The sequence below is a fragment of the Lynx canadensis genome, chromosome A1, assembly GCF_007474595.2.
Source record: "Lynx canadensis isolate LIC74 chromosome A1, mLynCan4.pri.v2, whole genome shotgun sequence".
Classification (NCBI taxonomy): Eukaryota; Metazoa; Chordata; class Mammalia; order Carnivora; family Felidae; genus Lynx; species Lynx canadensis.
The window spans coordinates 197,111,374-197,131,428 of NC_044303.2; the positions used below are offsets into that span (position 1 = coordinate 197,111,374).

The 20,055-nt window shown below is 55.5% G+C and overlaps 1 protein-coding gene across 1 annotated transcript; it reads right to left on the reverse strand.

Annotated features, from left to right (window-relative positions):
• Positions 1–3,783: 3,783 nt before the first annotated feature.
• Positions 3,784–19,589, reverse strand: CDX1 (caudal type homeobox 1). The gene is made up of 3 exons (XM_030306679.1): positions 19,145–19,589; positions 4,504–4,649; positions 3,784–3,984 (listed from the first exon to the last, which is right to left on the reverse strand). The coding sequence occupies exons 1-3, from the start codon at positions 19,587–19,589 to the stop codon at positions 3,784–3,786; spliced, it is 792 nt and encodes a 263-aa protein (XP_030162539.1).
• Positions 19,590–20,055: the final 466 nt, after the last annotated feature.

Genomic DNA, 20,055 nt, shown 5'->3' on the forward strand with positions numbered 1-20,055 from the left:
CATTTCTCCTGGTCTCACATCAAACCAGAAGTCTAATGGAGATGTGTGCTGATTTAAGGAAAGTGTTAGATGAAAATGTACTTCCTTTTATTATATACAGAGATATTTTTAAATGCATATAAATAAACATTTTTAATTTGCTGAAACGTTCAGACTGTATCACTGTAGAGCGTGTGTTTTGTTACACCAGCGAGTGGCGACTGTAAAAAATGAGGAATCAGGCTGCTGGGTCCATCTGGTATGATTCAGAGAAAGTGGCTCTGGTGCGGCCATGCTGGGACAGGATTGCCCTCCAAAGCCGCCCTCTCCTAGGCCTGCTGTGCTCCCAGGTTCTGCATCCCATTGGCGGGGCACCTCATCCACCAGGAGCCACGCTGGTTTCCTCGGACAGATCCCCATCACAATCCGTTACACGTGCGTGTGCACACACATACCCTGGGGGGCGGGAGACCCTTTCTATTCCTAGAGCTGGGCTGAGTCCTCCCCTAGAGTGGAGCTGTGGCCCTCTCTGCTCTGCCCACACTGATCTCTTGGCAGTCGATAGGATAGCTCTACAGACTGAGGTTCTCAGCGGGGCATTAGGGGTCTGCAGATGAAATTGCATGCAAAACATAGTGCTGATGGGCACGCTTCTGATTTGCTGGAGGCCATGACCAGGCCATGGGCCTTTGAGGGGCAGGCCAAGCCATATCTGATGTTTGTCTGGAGCCCCAGTCTCCAGCCACCGGCGTCTGCCCCCCAGGGGGAATGGGGACATAAAATTGCTATATACAAAACAGAAGTAACAGCAGCTCCTCACGAGAGGAAAGCTAGAATACCTCTTAGCACTGGGCTGGCTTCTGGGTCCGACAGGACAGGAGGGGTCCCTTTCTTTTTTTAAAAATTTTTTTTAACGTTTATTTATTTTTGAGACAGAGAGAGACAGAGCATGAGCGGGGGAGGGTCAGAGAGAGGGAGACACAGAATCTGAAACAGGCTCCAGGCTCTGAGCTGTCAGCACAGAGCCCGATGCGGGGCTCGAACTCACGGACTGTGAGATCAAGACCTGAGCCGAAGTCGGACGCTTAACCGACTGAGCCACCCAGGCGCCCCAGGAGGGGTCCCTTTCTTGAGCCACAACACCCCAGGCTTTGGGGGGACCCTCTGAGTGATAGGGAACTCATTGCCTCACAAGGCAGCCCATGACACTGCTTGAAAGTCCCTTTAGATAAAGGTTTCCTCTTTTCTGGAGGTTGACAGGTGATCAACCTCACTTGTGGGCCCAACCTAGCCCCCTGACCTTCCACGTGGGCCCCACCTGCCGCTCACCCAGCCTGCCAGGCCCGGCCACCGCCCTCCCGCCAGACAGAGGTTTTCCTGTGGCTGGGGACAGGCTTGCCCTGCCTCAGATCTTCCACACCACCATCTGTCCTCAGCCTTGGGGTGGTGGGGACATTAGGTGGGCCCGCCAGCATCTCACAGTAGGACACAACAGCCCCGTAAGCAGGTGGCTAAAAGATAGCACCTACCCTGTGCTAAATTCTGGATAGGTCAAAGTATTTCATTTCCATTTGCCAAACGAGGAGGCTGAGGCTCAGAGAAGCTAAGTAAGTTGTCTGAAGTCTCAGAGCTTGGAGGTAGTCAAGCCGGAGGCCAGGCCATGTGACAAAACGTGCCGTGAACACCGAGTTACAGCTGAAGCATGGCCCTCCAGCTCACAGCACCCCCACACTCCAGAGTGTGTGGTGCTCCCTGGGGTGCTAGCAGGGGCTGGTAGGGGGCTCCTGGGTAGCAGAGCATGGAGAAGGCTGGATTAAAGAAAAGTCAAGGGGTTTCTTTGCTGCAGGACATATCAGAGCCTTTGATGTGTTTACGTACCACTCTCGCCCCCAGAAGGGTTGAGTCTGCGGGACTTGCCAAACTTACTTGACCTGAGCCACTTCTTAAATGAGGCCCAGAGAGGAGATGCAGTTACCCCAGGGTCACACAGCAAATATTTGTGAAGGTCAGAATCCGCACGCTGCCAACCACACCTGCCACCAACCTTCCTCCTCTGCTCTTGGAAGCATAGTCCTTTCCCTGGTACCGCCTTGTTCCCAGGCCTTAGATGCCCACCATCTTCGGGGAAGCTGTGCTGTCTCCCAGGCCACCAGCAGGAGGAGGGGGAAGTGCCTGCTGCTCCCAGGGGCTTGTGTGGGGACTGGATCCACCTTGTGCATTGCTGCCACATGCCCCAGGAGCAAAGGGCAGGCAGGCAGGCTGCACACACTTTTTATGGCTGGGCCACATCCCAGAACGGTAAACAGGGGCAGGCAGCTGGCACCAGAGGCTTCTCAGGAGCGAAGGCCCCAGACTTCTGCCCGCCCCTGGAAGGGAGTTGAGAACAGTAGCTTGTCTCAGGAGTTAAAAAAAAATTATATTTTAAGTTCACATTGTTAGTACTCTTTTTTATGAGTATGTTGGTCTTTTTTTGGTCTGACAGCACCTACTAGACCTTTAGGCCTCAATCCAAACATCACCTCCTCCAGGAAGCCTCCCAGACCTTCTGCTACAAGCTGGGAGCCCACTCTGGGCTCCCCGGATGCTCTGTTCCTTTGATGCCCAGGGCATAGCTCCGACTGGGAACTTTTATGGGCCAAGGAATTTTGTGGGCTCAGCCAGGCCTGGCACATGGGAGTTCCCAATGAATATCATCTGTTGAAAGAAAAATGTGAGCTGAAAATACTTGAGTAATAAAAAAAAACAAAACTGATATATTGGGTCTGATGATTCTGCTTAGAAAATGCACTTAAAATTTTACATAGTCTCATGGACTTACTCTAACAATGTCCTCTTTTGATCTTTCAAACACATTTTAAAGGTGACCTTGTTACAGGCCTACAGAGACTGGAGGGGACCGCGCAATTGTTAGGGAAGGGTGAGGACAGTTTATGCTTCTTCAGCATCTTCCCTTAATGCTGTGTACAATGATTTTTATACTTCTTTTTAAAGAGAAAAAAAAATTTATTCTTGAAGCTGCATCCAAGAGATTCCACTCTATGTACAACGCTTGCCCAGCTGTGAGCTCCGCTTGGTCCAGAGGAAGTCCCCCGGGGACTCCCTGGGGCCTGGGCCCTAAGGGACAGCCTAGTGGGGTGACAGCAACTAGGCAGGTGGACGCTGCCTCTCTGGACCCCCCTGGCTCCCCCCATCTGGAGGCCCCACTGAGAATGCTCGCGGGGGGATATGGCTCTGCGGTCCAGAGGGGTCGGTCATCAGAGCCTCTCGCTCTGGTTCCGTCTTGTGGGCTTTGCGCTTTGCATCCAGCCTGGACGGGGGTCAGGGCAATTTGCGGTGGGGGGCAGCCGGAGGGGAGGCTGCAGGAAGAGGCAGGTGTGAGCTGACCGCATCCCTCCCCCTCGGTTCCAGGCTGCAAGCTTTCCATCTTCTCTTAGCTCTGCCCCCTTTCTCCAGAGTCAGTGCACTCCCTCCAGAGGCCTCCCACCCTTGAACCTATGGAAGGGGAGGTGGGACCTAGGGACTTATGGCCCCTCACCTAGCCCTCTGGGGATTGAGACCTCCTATCCTGGGTTCTTTTACCCCCCTGAGGCCTAGAACACAGGAGCTGGAAAGGTCCTTCTCCCACAGGCTCACTGCACAGATGGGCCAAGGGGATGCAAGGGCTGGGTGGGCAACTTGTCCAAGGTTACCTAGAAGGTCAGTGGCAGGGCTGGGACTCAGACGGAGCCTCCTAGGCCTTAACGGGAGCCACATGCCCAGCGTCGGAGTCCCCAGGCCCCCAGCCCGCGGGGCGGGGGCAGGGGGCTATGGCAGATACTCCTCCTTAACAGGCATTGGGGAGGAGGCACCCAAGAGGCTGGCAGAGCTGGGGCCCAGGCCCCCCAGGGACGGCCCAGCTGCAGTGGGGGCCACTTCGTGGGCTGGCGGTGGGGGCTGCTGCTGCTGCTGCTTCTTTTTGTTCACTTTGCGCTCCTTTGCCCGCCGGTTTTGGAACCAGATCTTCACCTGTGGTATCAGAGAGCAGAGATGGGCTAGGCTGGGGGGGGGCAGGGGGGGAGACCAAAAGGCAGAGCGAGAGGAAGAGGGAGGATAGCTGGGCTCTTATTCCTCCACAGGGGGCTTCGGGCTTCCCTCCTGCACCACCACCCGGACTATTCATGGACGCTGAATACATCCTCCCTGTCTACAACCTGCAACCCTAAAGACAACTTTCTCTGTAACCTCCTCTGTCCCCATTTTCTAAGGCCATGCTCTAACCCCCCCTCCTCCAGGAAGACTTCCTTGGGCTCCCTGGGACTTAAACAAGAATCATCATAGCCTGCTGTAGCCTATAGCTAAGCAGATCCCCTATCCCCCCCGTTGGGGGTCAGGGATAGTGGGGTTTGGGTTTCTGCTATGCCGTGTGACTATGGCCAGAGACTCAACCTCTCTGTTCTCCCTTGACTGAGTCCGTAATCTGCCTGACAGCCTGGAGGCCAGACTCCCAGTACTGCTCCCGTGGTTAAGGTGGGGGTACCCACACACCTGCCGTTCAGTGAGCCCCAGATTGGCGGCCAGCTCTGACTTCCGCCGGATGGTGATGTAACGGCTATAGTGGAACTCCTTTTCCAGCTCCAGGCGCTGGTGGTCGGTGTAGACCACGCGGTACTTGTCCTTGGTCCGGGTCTTACCTGAGAAGCAGAGGGGCCAGGAGACGTGGTGAGTGGGGGGGTGGGGCCTGTAAAAGGCCCAGGCAGGGCCCTGTGAAGGGAGAAATCCAGGCCCCCAAGGGAGAACCCTGAGGTGGGGAGGGACACACACCGAGGCCTGGGGTAACAATTACTCCCCCAGCGTCAGGCTTGGAGACCCCCAACCTGAGAGGCAGGCACTGCTCTCATGCCCATTTGGGGAGGCACTGAGGCTCAGAGAAGAGAAGCAACTCACTCAGGGTTACACAGCAAGCTGCTGGTGGAGCTGGGGTTTCGGTCCGGCTCCTCTGACCCTACTGTGATCGCCAGCTCCACCAGCTCTAACCCAGCAGTTTCCAGATGCCGCTGTGCAATGGACACTTGGGGAGCTTGCGGAAAACACAGCTTCCCGGCCATCCCTGACCCTGTGAACTGGAAAGCCTGGCGATAGAGTCTGCATTTTTAGCAAGCCCCCCTGGTGGTTCTGATTCAGGATCCTGAGACCACAGGCACTCACACCGGCGACACGGAGGGTCACCTGGCAGGCCAGGCCAGATGGAGACTAATGACGAGTCAGCTGCCCCTCTTTCCAGTGCATGAGAAGAGAGTGGGGAAGAGCGACCACGGGTAGAGGCAGAAGCTTGCCGCACCGTCCTGGGGTGGGCGCTCCTTAATTTCCGTCAGACCCCTGGCAGCTGCTGGCCCCGAGACCAAACAGAAAGCACTGAGACAGCTGGTGGCCCTGAGGACCTGTCAGGTGCCTCAAAAGGCCCTGGCCCTAGACACCAAGCCCCAAGCTGGGGTTGGTCTGCCCAGAGCCATCCACCCTGCCGCTTCTTCTGCGGGCACAGAGCAGTGACTCAGGCTCAGGCTACAAATATTTACTGAGCTCCTGCTGTGGGCCAACCACTGGGGTATACCAGTAAGCAAAACTAAAAAAAAAAAAAAATCCCTTCTCACAGTGAAATTAGGTTCTAGTGGAGGGAGCTAGACCAAAATAATTTGATATGTTAATACTACGTATATGATATGTTAATTGATAGGTATTCCAGAGAAAAAGAAGGCAGGAAGAGAGGACTGGGAATTTGGGGAGGAGAGAGTATGTGATTTTAAATAGAGTAGTCCATGAAGGTCTTACTGAGAAGGGGAATTTAAGCAAAGATCTAAAGGAGGCGAGGGAAATAGCCATGCAGGTGTCTGGGGAAGAGGGTTCCAGGTGCAGGGAACAGCAAGTGCAAAGGCCCCGTGGTGGGCGCATGCCTGACATCTGACATGTGTGAGGAACAGTGAGGAGGCTGGCATAGCCAGAGTTCAGTGAGCCAGGACAGAGGGGCAGGCTATCCAGAACCTTACAGGCCATGAAAGGGACTCTGGGTTTTACTCTGTCTGGGATGGGAGCCATTGCAGGGTTCTGAGCCCAGGAGACAGGAAGTCTGATGTAGGTTTCAATATGACTTTGGCTGCTGCATGGAGGACAGATTGGCAAGAGGATGGGGGAAGCACAGATAGTCCCGCAGTAACCCAGGAGAGAGAAGGATGTGGCTTGGCTTCTCTACAGGGCTCAGTCTGGGGCCAAGAGCTGGACTTGAGGACCGACTGGGGTTAATGTCAGGGCTCTCTTTGGGGCTGGGATCAGAGGTCTGTCTGGAGAGAATATTAAGAGTCATGCTTGGCCTGGGCTGGTGCGGGGGCCTGACTAAACACCAGCTTCCTTCGTAAGAAGCTGAGAACTTGGCTATAAATAGGAGGCACACGCAAGCACTTTCAGGCCCACACGTGTGTCCCACCAGGGTATGGCGGGTCTTGGAATCACCATCGACCCTGCTCCACCTTACCCAGTTACCCCCACACAGCCTGGCCTTTACCCCCCCGGGGTCACAGCTCTGGCTTTGCCTGTCCCTCAGCATCCCTGTGCTAATCACCCACCCCTCTTCCAGCTCCCGCCCCACTACTAAGCCCACGCAGCTTGGCAGGACGGCCACCGGGCTCCCCAAGAGCCAAACGGTTTTGCGGAAAATGGGAGACAGCAGATGTTTCTGGGCTTTTTTCCTTGGGTTTCCTGCCAGAGCGGCAGAACCGCACTGGACGCTTCCACATCCACTGACCTCAGCCCACCGCCTGATGTAGCACGGGACAACTTCGGCCCTCGGCCAGGTCTGGCCCAGGAAAGGGACAAGGGAGTGGCTGCCGAGGCCTTGGCTCCAGATGGGCCCTTCCTTGGCCTAGAAAATTCAACGCCAACTCAAAAACAGTTCTGCCTAATGCCACCACCCCCAGAGCCCAACAGAGCTCTGCATCTTCGCTGGGCTAACGCCAGAAAAGGGCTCGGTTTAGTCTCCTCCCATTTTACGGATGAAGAGACTGAGGGTTCCAGCAGGTTACACAACTGCTGGAGGTCCAAATAATAGAGACCTCGTGAGTCCTTCTAGTTCAACCTCCCTGGACAGTCGGGGGTCACTGAAGCCCCCTGCAAGTGTGGACCTGCCCAAGGCCATGTCATCTGGTCTAGAGTCCCACTCCTTGCTCCTGGCACAACTCCCCACCCCGTCAGGCTTAGGGTCCACAGAGCCCCCCAAGAGGCCCCCTAATCCTGGGCAAGAGACGCTCAAAGAGCAGACCACTGCTATACTTGTACTTCTGGGAAGGGAGGGGCCAGATCATGGTGAGGGCAGGCCCCCGAGAGCCCTGGGCTGGGGCTCAGAAGGGGGGCATCTTTGCCGAGGGCCATCCTGCCTGGTAGTGGTATAAACCCTGGGCTCTGGCCACCCAAACCGTAGCTTGACTCATCCCAGATTTGAGGAGGGGGGTACCAGATAGGAGATAGGGCTCGAGCCGCATAATTATCTCTTGCTGTTCCTGCCAGGGCGGACCCAGCCCCCAGACCCTGTCGCCTCCTGTCTGGGCCCAGGAGATGGGGCTGGTAGGCTCAGGAACCACTGGCCAACCTCTATCTGGTGAAGCTCTCAAAGCACACCATTTTACTGCTAAGAAAATGGCTCTGCCGAAGGACAAAACATTTGGTATCACACTGTGGTCCGGGAACCAACAGATTCCATATGCTGTCCACGGAGTAATAACTGGAACATGCTCCTTGGAGCCCAACTTGGTACTATCTAGCCTCATTTAACACGCACCCTTCAAGCCATTAATCCCAATTCCTGGAATTGATCTCACAGAAAAAGTGCCCAAAGCTATGGCTGTTTTGAAAGGCAAAAGAGTAAAAACTGTACATGTCTACACGTAGGGAACTTGCTAAATAAGAGATGGTACGTCCACGAAGAGGAACACTATACTGGGGTGTCTGGCTGGCTCAGGTGGCTGAGCGTCTGACTTCGGCTCAGGTCGTGATCTCGCGGTCCGTGAGTTCGAGCCCCGCGTCGGGCTCTGTGCTGACAGCTTAGAGCCTGGAGCCTGCTTCAAGTTCTGTGTTTCCCTCTCTCTCTGCTCCTCCCCTGCTCATGCTCTGTCTCTCTCTGTCTCTCAAAAATAAATAAAATGGTAAGAAAAAAAAAAAAAAAGAAAGAAACTATAAAGGTCCCTACATACTAATATGGAGTGATTTCTAAGATATGTTGAGGAAAAAAAAGACAAAATATCGTGAATGGCATATTACTGTTTTTTTTTGTATAGAAGTGGGGAGACACACACACATACATACACACTCACACATGTATGTGTACCCATAGAATTCTTTCTAAAAGAATATACAAGCCAATAACAGGGGCTGCCTCTGGAGAGGGAGCTAGAAGCTGTGGGGCCTCAGGAAGGTGAGAATGTAAGTCTTTGAGAGGATTCTCTTTTCCTTTCTTTTCTTTCTTTCCTTCTTTTTCTTTCTTCTTTCTTGTTTCTTTCTTTCTTCTCCTCCTTCTCTTCTTTCTTTTTTCTCTTTCTTTCTCTCTTTCTTTCCCTCCATCCCTTCCTTCCTTCTTTTTCATTTTCTTTCTTTCTTTCTTTCTTTCTTTCCTTTCTTTCCTTCCTGTCTCTCCTTTATTTCCTTCCTTCCTCTCTCTCTTATGTTTATTTTTGAGAAAGGGAGAGAGAGAGAGAGAGAGAGAGAGAGGGAGAGAAAGAAAACGAGTGGGGGAGGGGCAGAGAGAGAGAGGGAAACACAGAATCTGAAACAGGTTCCAGGCTCTGAGCTGTCAGCACAGAGCCCGGAATGGGGCCTGAACCCACGAACCACAAGACCATGACCTGAGCCGAAGTTGGACGCTTAACTGAGCCACCCAGGCTCCCCTCATTTGTTATTTTCCTTCCTCCCTCCCTTCCTTCCTTCCTTCTTTCCTTCTTTCCTTCCTTCCTTCCTTCCTTCCTTCCTTCCTTCCTTCCTTCCTTCCCTCCTTCCTTTCTCTTTTCTCTTTCTCTCTCTCTCTCTCTCTCTTTTTTTTTTTACCATGTGCAATATGAATTTGTATTTTTAATGACAGTCAGGAGCCCTGGGCTCCAGTCCCAGCTCTAGGCCAGAACTCTTGACTGCCCCAAGCCACCCTCCCTTCCCCCTCCTATGAGCACCTGTGCCATCCAGGAGCCTAGGAGGGAGGGGTCAGGGAGGTGTGTGAGAGCAGCAGGCAGGGAGAGGGCCCTGGGATGAATGATTTACAGGCCCCTGGGATGCTGGGGCTGAGAGGGAAGTCCGGGCTCCTGCAACAGGTGTCTGACGGAGGCCAGCCGCTCCCAGCCACCTAATGAATAACCCTCCGGGCCAGATGCCAGTGCGAGTGGGTGGGAGGGGGGGTGGGGAGCCCCCTCCAGCTCTTCAGTGGTGAGCACACCAGGGAAGATCCTTGGATAACTCACCCAAATGAGAGGCTTTCTCTTTGCTCAGGCTTTGGGACACGAGGAATGGCCCATCCGTGTGCACTGGGCGGCTGTGGAGGTAGCAAAGTCCCCATCTCCGAAAGCATGCACACTGGAGGTCCTGGGAAGCTCTTTAAAAGCACAGATTCTAGGCCAGAAATTCAGATTCAGTGGGGCTAAAATGGGACTCAGGGATTTGATGTGTGACCAGCTCTCAGGTGCCCCAGGCATGAGGTGGTCTGAGCAAGCAGACCTCTGGGATTGTGCAGTACAGCTTCTCACTGGCTGGGTGATCTAGGACCAGTCACCTCAGCTTTCTGAGCATCATGTTCTGTATCTATACAATGCAGGCAACTAACATTCTAATAATGGCCAACATGTCCACGTGTGAGGTGCTCGCACACATCTCTCAACAATTTACGAAACCGGGCTACTGTTATCCCTACGTACAGATAAGCAAACTGGGGCTCAGAGAGGTCCACACATCTGGCAGGTGGGATTTCAACCCAGGTCTGTCGAGCCTCAGAAAGAGCACTAGAACCTCTCACACAGGGTGAGGTCTCCCATAATTATCTGCAACCACCGGGGGGCACAGCGGATCACTTGACATAAACGGAGGACGCCTAGCGCAGTACCTGGCACTTAGTAGGTGCGCAAGGATGGGCAGACCGTGCTGATTTCCAACAGCGGCACGATAAGCCATGTGGCAGAAAGGCTGGGAAATGGATCTGGGCAATGGGGGATGTGCTGGATGAGACTGTTTATTTATAAGGTCCTCTCCAACTTGGAAACATGAGGCTCCCAATGTTTGTTGATTCTCTGGTTGTGTTTGTTATTTTTGCCGAAAGAATTCCGAGACCGATTTCCCTGTCTGAGAGCCTAGATACCGGGCCTGCCCAGCTGGAGGATAGGGGACAGGAGCCACAGCGGCCTGCGGTGGGGCCTTCCCACCCAGCCTGGGCCAGGCGAGGACAGAGTTCAGCCTCTGTCCCCAGGGCGGGGTGGGTGGCTCCAGGAAAATCGAATGGCCCCCCGGGTCAGCACTTCCTTTGCCCTCTTCCTGCTAGGTTTGTGGCCCTGGGGAAGCCACTGCCAGTTCTGGCCCTCAGGGCCTGGAACACCGACCCAGCCTCAACCCTCCATGCCCCCTCCCTGTGTGGTCCAGCCCCATCCTGACTGTGCATCACAATCCCCCCCAACACACAAACACACACGCAGTATGCACACATGTACGCAGGTAGGCCTGTTAAAAATACTCCGGCCCCGATCCACGGCATCCTGCTCTCCCTGCCGTCTCTGGCAGCCCACGGACGCTATTCTGCACCACTAGCTGAAGTCAGCGTTTCCTGGCCCCAATTCTGTGCCATCTGTGTGGTCCTGAATAAGTCCCTTCTCCTCTCCAGGCCTCAGTTTCTCCGGTGCATCAGAAGAAGATCAGCGCTGAGGGCCTGTAGATTCTGAAGTTCTCTGCAGCTCTGAGCCCTCCTCTAAGGGCTTGGGCCCAGGCCGAAGGACTCGACAAGTGACTGAACTTCTTCGGGCTTTGGACGGGAAAGCAGTTTGTAAAGGGCAAAGAGCTAAGGGGATGTCAAGGAGAGCTGAGCTATTTGCGGAAGCGGATGCGGGAAGGGTCCCTAGGGAGACAGAGGAATGCGGCCCGATGGGGAGCTGCAGGGCAAGGAACACACTGGCCTGCGAGCGGGGAGATCCGGCCCGGCCGCTGCGTATGGATGTTCGGCTTGGGCTTGATTCTCCATCCCACCAGCAGGGGTGGGACCTCTGCTGTGGCAGCCCTGACCTGGCTGGTTTCATGATGAATGGATGTCCCTTCCTGGGCCCTGAGGGTGTCTACTGCGCCCTGATTGGGTCCTTGTTCCGGCTGTGTGGCCAGGCCCAGGCTGCTCCACCACGGTTCCTCATTTAAGCTCTGGAGCAGGGGTGAGGCTGGCATGGGGGGGGGGGGAGGGGCGTGGGGAGGTCCTGCAGCCTTAGGCCAGCTTCTCCTCCCCACCTTCGCCCTCCTTCCCAGCCACAGCACTCAGCTGGCACTGCACCCTCTCCTCCCAGGCCACCCTGGCATCGTCCCTTGCCATGTCTTCTCCGTGGAGGCACACGGCCTGGCCTGGCTGTGGGAGGCAGTGAGAAAGACAGAAAAGTTCAGGGTCGGGGAGACCTGTCTGTTCCACCCCAGCCTGGCCACAGGCCAGCGACGTGAGCCCAGGCAAGTCACCGAACCTGTCTGGATCCCAGGAATACACCTGTAAACTGAGGACACGAATTAACTAACTAGTGGCTAGTTAGCAGACTGGACAGAAGAGCTACCCAGCACTTCCGCGATCACAGAAAGTTCAACTGGACAGCCCTCCTAGACCAAAACCCTCCCTCGGGCCAGATGCCCACAGCTGTGTCGCATCCTAAGCGGAGTGCGCTTGTCCTATCTGCAAAGCAGCCTGTTCTTACATCCACCACCTACTTGTATTTTCCCTCGGTTTTTCCACGGGGGCGCCAAAAAATAAGGGGGGGGGGCCCTTGACCCAGAACAGCCCTTCTACGACTGGCAAACAGCGACTGTGTCCCTCCGCGTCTTCCCCCAGGCCTGAACAGCTTGAGGCCTCTCTGAGCTGTTTCCCGGTGCCCCTTTCAGCCTTGCCCTACCAGGGTCACCCTGGAAGTCAACTTCCTGCCCGACTGTCTGCAGGCCTGGGTCCTGAGGTCACACATTCTGGGTGCGATGCAGGGAGGGGCTCTAGGCTCCAGCCCTTTCCTGGATCACGGGGTGACCTTTGCAAGCCCCCTCCTCCCAGCGCCTTGCTCCCCCGGTCCGCTCCGTGAGGGTAGGGACGATGCCGTCTTGCTCCCACAGCCCCACAATGGTGCCTGACACACAGTGAGTACCTGATGAGTCTTTGCTGAATATGCAACAGAAATCTGCTCCTTGGTCTCCTTCATCTCAGTAAATGGCTACCACCCTCCAGATACTCAGGCCAAAAGCCCAAGAGGCACTTCTGGCCCCCACAGCCAACCCATCAGCTGGTCAGCTCAACCTCGGTCCTTCTGTCCAGCTCCCCTGCTCCCAGAGCCTTAGTCAAAGCCACTAATCTAATGCAGAAATGTGCAGTTCTGGGGTCAGAAATACCCGCATTTGAGGAAATGCTAAGCACGTGCCGAGTACTTACTAGGTACTAGTTCATGTCATTATTACTATGGTAGATGATCAGGATTGATTTGTTAAACCATTCCTTCCCCTCTTTCATGGGAGGGGGGCAGATTAAAAACAAACAAACAAAATAATTACAAACTGGGATTAGCATGAAGGAAAGTAAGCATAGAGCTGAGAGCCAGAATAAGTTGCAGGGGTGGGGGGGGGGCGACCTCCTTTAATTGTTTTGGGGGGGGGTCTCCTGGAGGAGGTGACATTTCAATCAAGACCTGAAGGTTGAGGAGGTTTCTATATCAAAGACAAGAGGAATGTGCCAGGAAGAGAGAACAGCATGTGCAAAGGCCCTGTGGCAGAGAATAGCAGAGCAAGGGGCAGACAATGCCAGCTCCCGAGAGCCCCCAGTCTGCCTTCCTGGCCAGAGTCCCCAGTCTGCCTGCCTGAACGAATAAATGAACGAATGGGAGAGGCACATGGTGAGGCTGGAGAGACCAGCAGAGCTCTGAGCCCTGGGGTGAGGGGTTTGAATTTGGTTTCAAGAGCAACGGGAAGTCACGGGAAGGTGTTGAACTTGAAGGGTCAATCTCGGCTTCCACTAATGTCTGCCCCCTCCCTGTGCACCCCTACAAGCTTGAGGGCTGAAGTGTGGCATGGGGAGGGTTCAATAAGTTCACCCACGTTGACTCCAGACGCAAACGTTGTTTCCAAATCCCAGGAGCTCCAGAACAGAAACCGGAGGGCCAGCGCACGAAGATAACTTGCTCCTGACAAGCCAGACCCTACTGCTAACAAAGTTGTTTTAGACCTTCAGAATGATTCCCTGAGCTCTCGGCGGCAATATCTGCCAAAGCGGGGGGGAAAAAAAAACACCCAACCAAAAAAAGCCTTCTGCCACCTCCTAACTGGGTCATTCCCCTTCCCAGCTACATCTGAGAGACGAGGTGTCAAATCCAGCTTCTGCCTAGAGAACCAGTTTTAAACAGCCTGGCCCCTGCTGTGCCCACCCTCCCCCCCATCCGCATCTTCCAGCTCCTCCCTGACCAGCCTCCTTTCCCCACCCGGGCTGGGACGCACATGGGCAGGGGTCTGGGGCTGCTGAGTGGGTTGCTTTCTTTGGTAGATACTCCCTAGGCCGTGGAGTCTGGGTTTGAAGCCCATGCTGTTTGCATCCTAGCTATGTGAGCTCGAGCAGGTACCTCACCCTCTCTGAGCCTCATTAACTTTATCTGTAAAATGAGGCTAATAATAGATCCTCGCACCTCTTAAGGTCGTTACGAAGCTTAAGTGAGAAAACCCGTGCAAAGTTCTTGGCACGCTGCCTGGTGCACAAGGGAGGACTCAACCAGTGCCATAGTTCTCAGCTTTGCCACGAGCTCCTGCCCCCGGGAAGGCATGGTGAGAAGGACGGGGCTGACTCTGACAGGTCCTTGAGGGAGATGGAAGGGGTAAAGAAGACAGTGGTAAATGCTGTGAAAACAAGGGCCTGACGTAGTGCTTGGAGGGGAGGAAACCAAGGAGGACTTTCTAGAGGAGGTGGCCGTGGCAGCGAAGGCACAGCGTTTGAACTAGTGAGGATGTAGGAAGGAAGGGTGGGTAATTTAGGTTGAGGGACCGGACTGGAGAGGCAGGGAGTGTGAGGTGTGTGTTTCCGTGCACCTGCTAAGGACAGGCAGAGACAGTCATGGGCACTGATATACTAAGTACCTACTGTGTGCCAAGCAGAGGGGCTGGGCTCAGTGGGCCCCATTGCTTCAAGGTACAATCCTATTATTATTTTTTTTTTTAATTTTTTTTTCAACGTTTATTTATTTTTGGGACAGAGAGAGACAGAGCATGAACGGGGGAGGGGCAGAGAGAGAGGGAGACACAGAATCGGAAACAGGCTCCAGGCTCTGAGCCATCAGCCCAGAGCCTGACGCGGGGCTCGAACTCACAGACCGCGAGATCGTGACCTGGCTGAAGTCGGACGCTTAACCGACTGCGCCACCCAGGCGCCCCTCCTATTATTATCCTAATGTTATAGTGGAAGAAACTGAGGTTCAGAGAGACGATCCAAGTTAACTTGCCTGAGGCTCGGCAGCTTCTAACAGAAATGCAGTCCCAGGCCTGAGGCTCCCAAACGCAGCCGAAAGCCACCCCCAGTAAGCATTTCTGTATCTAGACCAACTAGTGAGAGAGTGTCTTCAACAGCCCTCTCAAGAGGGCTCTGAATGCCACAGAAATGGGGCTGGATTTGAAAGCAATGAAATGACATACAACGAGACGGGCATTCCAAAGGCAGTGGAGAGCCACGGAATGTTCTGGATCAGGCGATGTGCCTTGAAAAGGTACATCTGGTAATGGTTGTGAGGACAGCTGGGGTATCAGAGAGAGGGTGAAGGTGAGAGGCCAGGCTGGTGGCATACGGGCCAACAACAGAGGGGATCTGGATTGTGGTGGGGAGAGGAGGGTTCATCCCCTCGCCGGGCCTCAGTTTCTCTGTCTGAAATCTGAAGGGGCTGGCCCAAGACCTAAACCCTGCTGCAGCAGCCTCATCATCCCCGCGAGCATCTCCCTGGCCTGTGTGGGACATCAACCACCCCAAAGGCCACTAACCTGCGAAGTATTGTCGATTCCCAAGGAATAGATGCTGAGCCTTTGACAGAGGGTGATGTATAACCCTCTTAATGACAAAGCTGGTATTTATATACGCCAACAGGGAAGACCACAAAATAGGACCCCTTATAGTCCTGTCCTATCCTGGTCCCAGTCAAGTGACAGCAATCACTCAGAATTGGTTAATATTTTGATTATGGGATGGAGCCCAACAGCCTCTCCCTCCTCTCTCCAGTTCTCACTGTCCCTCAGGGTAAAGCCAAGGTGGTAGTCCCAGTCTCATCTCAGCCACCTCCTCGGCTGAGGCTGCAGTACCGTCCCAGGAGGGAGAGGGGGAGCAACCAGGCTTCCATCACAGGCAAGAGCTCGATCAGCTGGACAGTCATGGGCCCATCTCCAGGGCTGGGACCTCAGAAACATGTCAAAGCCCAGATCTCATCTCCCCCCCTCTTCTCTCAGAGCTGTCTTACTGTTCCTCACACTTGTCCTGTTCATCCATTCAACAAAATGTATCGAGCCCCTACTAAATGCCATGCACTGAGATGGCATCTGGAATGTAGTGATGGGCCAAATGGACGTGGCTCTGGACCTCATGGGCGTTTACCTTGGTGGGTGGGGAAACAGACAACACACACACACACACACACACACACACACAAGTGGGTAAACTGATAGCAGGGTTAGTGCTCTGAATGAAACATGGCGAAGATTATCAGTGTGTGTATAGGGGGAGCCTTCCCTGGGAAATCATGGAGGACCTCTCTGAGGAGATGACCATCAAGCTAAGACCTAAAGGCTGAGAAGGAGCTAGGCCTGCCAAGAGTCAGGGCCAAGGAGTTTTCAGGAAGAGGGAACAGCACATGCACAAGACCTGCGGCAGGTCATGGCACATCTGGGAAAGTAAAAGAAGGCTGGAGTGTCTAGAGCTTGGTGGCCAAGGAGAGAGTAAGTAGCCTGGGGCGAGGCTGGGGAGGCAGGCGGGGGCCAGGTGCTGATGCTCTACAGTCTGGTGGACTTCAGGCAGTCTAGATTTTCCAATGGGAAACCATCGGAGAAATTGTAACAGATTCCCCCAACATCTATCCCAGCTCAGCCTCCACTGGCACGAAACAAGTACATTGTTTGCCGTCCCTGGGCTTCAGTTCCCCAACTGCCTGTTTGGTCTCCCAACTGTCCAGTTCAAATGTTCTAGAGTGCTAGAAGCTCAGGTGCAGGAGAGAAGGGGCTGGCAAGAGAACCAGGTGGCCAGCAACATTTGTTGGGGGGGGCGGTGGTGTGCTGGCAGGTGCTGACCTTCCCTTTGCCATCCTAGACAGCAACATTACACGGGCAGCACGCCAGAGCCCCGGGGTCTTCATGGCTCAGAAGGAGAAACTGAGGCCACAGTAGGTGGGGGGGGGGGGCTTGGCCTCTCTCTCAGGATAGGTCTGTAACCCCATTCCAATCCTGCCCCATCTCAGGAACACTGGTCAGATGTCCCTGGGCAGACAGGCAGCAGCTTCTAGCTTCTAGAAAGCTGGCGATCCTGTGTCCTCAGCAGAATAAGTCTAACCTGGCTTCTGGGGCAGCCACTCTCCTTGGGAGCCTGCAAACCTCCCTTGGCCCTCTCTTTCTACTTTCTGGGAGTGAAAGGGGAAAGGTGTTCTGCCTTTGGGCAGACTTACAGCTGGGCCTCCTATCTGCCTGGGGACAACAGTTTTCAAATGACTGGTTGAGACCAGAGGCTGGGGCCGGGTTCCCTCGAAGATCCTATGCCCAGAGAGGAACGGCGATTTGCCTGACGTCACACAGCCTGAAAGTTCCTCCAGGCCTCCCACCTGTCCTCTGACCCCCACTGGCGCACCCTCTCCAGGTCCTTGCTCCTGAGGAACTCCTCCTCCATCTGGACCTCTCCCAGCTGCCACCTCGCCATCCATCTCCAAAGCTGCCTGATCCGGAGGAAGCAACAACTAGAATAGAGAAGCAGGAAAAGCAGGCTTCTTTCTCCAGGGAACGGACACAAAACCGGGAGTCAGTGGCCCCAGACACCTCCTCTCATTCAATCTAACGCAGGGTTCTCAACCAGGGTCAACGGAGAAATCATTTTGGAGCTTCTAGAATCCCTCGGATTATCTGCTGAATTAGGCAACACTTTTTTTCTAGGGGGAAGATTTGTATTTTCCACCAGATTTTTCTAAAGGGCCCCTTTAAATTTTTTTTTTCAACGTTTATTTATTTTTGGGACAGAGAGAGACAGAGCATGAACGGGGGAGGGGCAGAGAGAGAGGGAGACACAGAATCGGAAACAGGCTCCAGGCTCCGAGCCATCAGCCCAGAGCCTGACGCGGGGCTCGAACTCACGGACCGCGAGATCGTGACCTGGCTGAAGTCGGACGCTTAACCGACTGCGCCACCCAGGCGTCCCTAAAGGGCCCCTTTAAAATCAAACAAAGGTACAAGACCCTTCCCTATCATGTCACAGATGGTAAAACTGAGACCCAGAAAAGATGACTAATTTAAGAGAAGCTATTGTTTAGAGGATTAGAACACAGGCGTGGTGGTCAATCGGCCGGGGTTCAAGTCCCAGCCCCACCATTTACTGGTTATACGTCCTTGCATAAGGGTTTAACCCCTCTAGGTCGTAGATTTTTCATCGTAAAAATGGGGATGATGACAGTACCTTCAATAATGTTGTAAGAATTAAATGGGTTAATGCACGCAAGGTCTTAGGTAGTGCCTGGTCCGTTAGTAAGTGTTCCATAAACGTTAGCTGTTAGTATTTAGCCAAGGTCACACAAATGAGTGGCAGAGCTGGGGCATCCACCCCAGTCCTCTGAGGCCTCTGGAGGCTGATAGGAGCTTCTGTGTCCCTGGGCCTTCCAAGAAGGTGCTACAATTATAGCCAGACCTCCCCAGCATCTGCCCCAGCGAGTGAGGAGTGTGTGTGTGTAGGGACATGGGGGTGAAGAGAGAGAGGAGGTGGGGGAAGTCCCAGGCTCCCTCCCAGCTGGAGGAAGGGGGGAGGGGTCGGACATCAAAGAGTGGGCAGGCCAACTTCCCGCCCCTAAGGCCAGGTGGCCTTTGTCAGGACAGGCCGGACACAGTCGGGACAATGGGGTATCGTGTTCACTTTCCGGCCAACAGGAGTCACTACTGAGCCAAGGGGCAGCCTGTTACATGACAAAGGGGGGACCTATAAAGGAGGTCAGGCCGCCCCTCATTAAAGCTGGCCCTTTGTCCTGCCCCCTCCTCTGCCTTTGAAGAGGGTGGATCAGAGAGGCCTGCCTGGGGGCAGGAGGTTCACTGTCTCAGGAGCCAAACAGTAGCCACCTTCCCAACTGCTCCTGCTTTCCCCTCCCCCAGGGTCAAGAGTTCAGGGAGGGCCCTGGGATGGCAAGGTATGGACCCCCACACCAATTCAACCGAAGAGGGCTCTTTTTCAGTCCAAAGGATATGACCCGCCACTCTCTCCACTGTACTGATGGGGGCACTGAGACCTGGAAAGGAAAGTGATCCGCCTGTGTTCACACAATCAGTGCACCGCCCCTTCTGGGTATGGTGTGCAGCTTCCTCTTGGGGCTGGGATAGGGGGTGGAAGAAAGGGATGACCACCAGGGCCAGTGTTGCTGAAAGAGCCCTGGCATAAACCTGGGGACCCGCGTTCTAGTTCCAGCCTTGCCAGGCAACCACAAGGCGAGCTTCTTCACTTCTAAGGGTCTCCGTTTCCCTATCCATACAGAAGGACAGGTTGTGCTTCCTAAACTAAGGCTCAGGCAGGCTGGGATTCTGAAGGGGGGAAGCTGAGAGAACAGCACCCCCCCCCCCCGACCAGAGAGGCAGGGAGGCCCAAAGGGGGGACCCACGCGGGGCCACGGCAGGGGTGAGACAGGGGGCAACTGGGCCTGGCCCCATCACCTGCCGGTGCCCAGGGGAACCTTCCAAAGGCTCAGGGCGAAGGAGGGGTCCTTACCGCTGCCACAGCCGCCTCCCGCCGCCACGCTGCGCCGCATCCACTCGTAGGGCGTCCGCCTTTGCGCTCCGGGCGAGGACGGTGCGCCCGGGCCGCCGAGGGGCTGCGCCAGGAGGCTTGGGCCAGGCCCAGGGGGCGCGGGCACCGGGCTAAAGTCCGGAGGGGGCCCGAATGCCAGCGGGGCTGGGCTGGCGGCGGGGGCCGCAGGGCCTGGGCCATAGGCGGCGGCCCAGTCGTCCTTGGGCGCAGAGAAGGGCGCGCTCCAGGCCGCAGAGGGTGCGGGGGCCGGCTCCACGTGAGAGTAGCCGGTGAAGTCGGGGTACTGCGAGGGCCCAGGGGGCGCGGGCGGGGGGCCGTAGGCTTGCGGGCCCAGGCCGAGGCTCGCGGGCCTGGCGGGGCCGGGGTAGACCGGAGAATCCTTGTCCAGCACATAGCCCACGTACATGGTGGCCGCGGGGCCCCGCGCGCATGCTGGGCCCTGGAGCCGCCGCTGCCGGCCGCCCCGACGAGCAGACTGTTCACCTGAACTCGCGGGCCCTGCCGCCGCGCCCGCCCCACCCAGGCCTTTTATAGCTCCGGGCGCCCGCGGCCCCAGCCCGGGCGGGTTTGCATTTCAAAGCGGGGGGGAGCCTCCGCGCCGCGAATCAAAGGGGGAAACCCGTCGGGGGCGGGGGGTTCAAAAGGAGACAAATTGCTGCCCCAAGCGGGAGGTGGACGGGCCGGGGCCTGGAGGGGGCGGGGGCGCGGAGGACGCGTCCCGGGCGAGCGTCGAGGCATCGCTAGGTGTGGGGCTCCTGCGGGGCCGACGGCCTGGCGGCCCGAACACTTCCTTCTCCCTGGGCCGCGTGGACCGCCCGTGACCCCATCTTACAGGTGGAGAAAAGGGATCCGAGGGGCCGGCGGGGGGACCC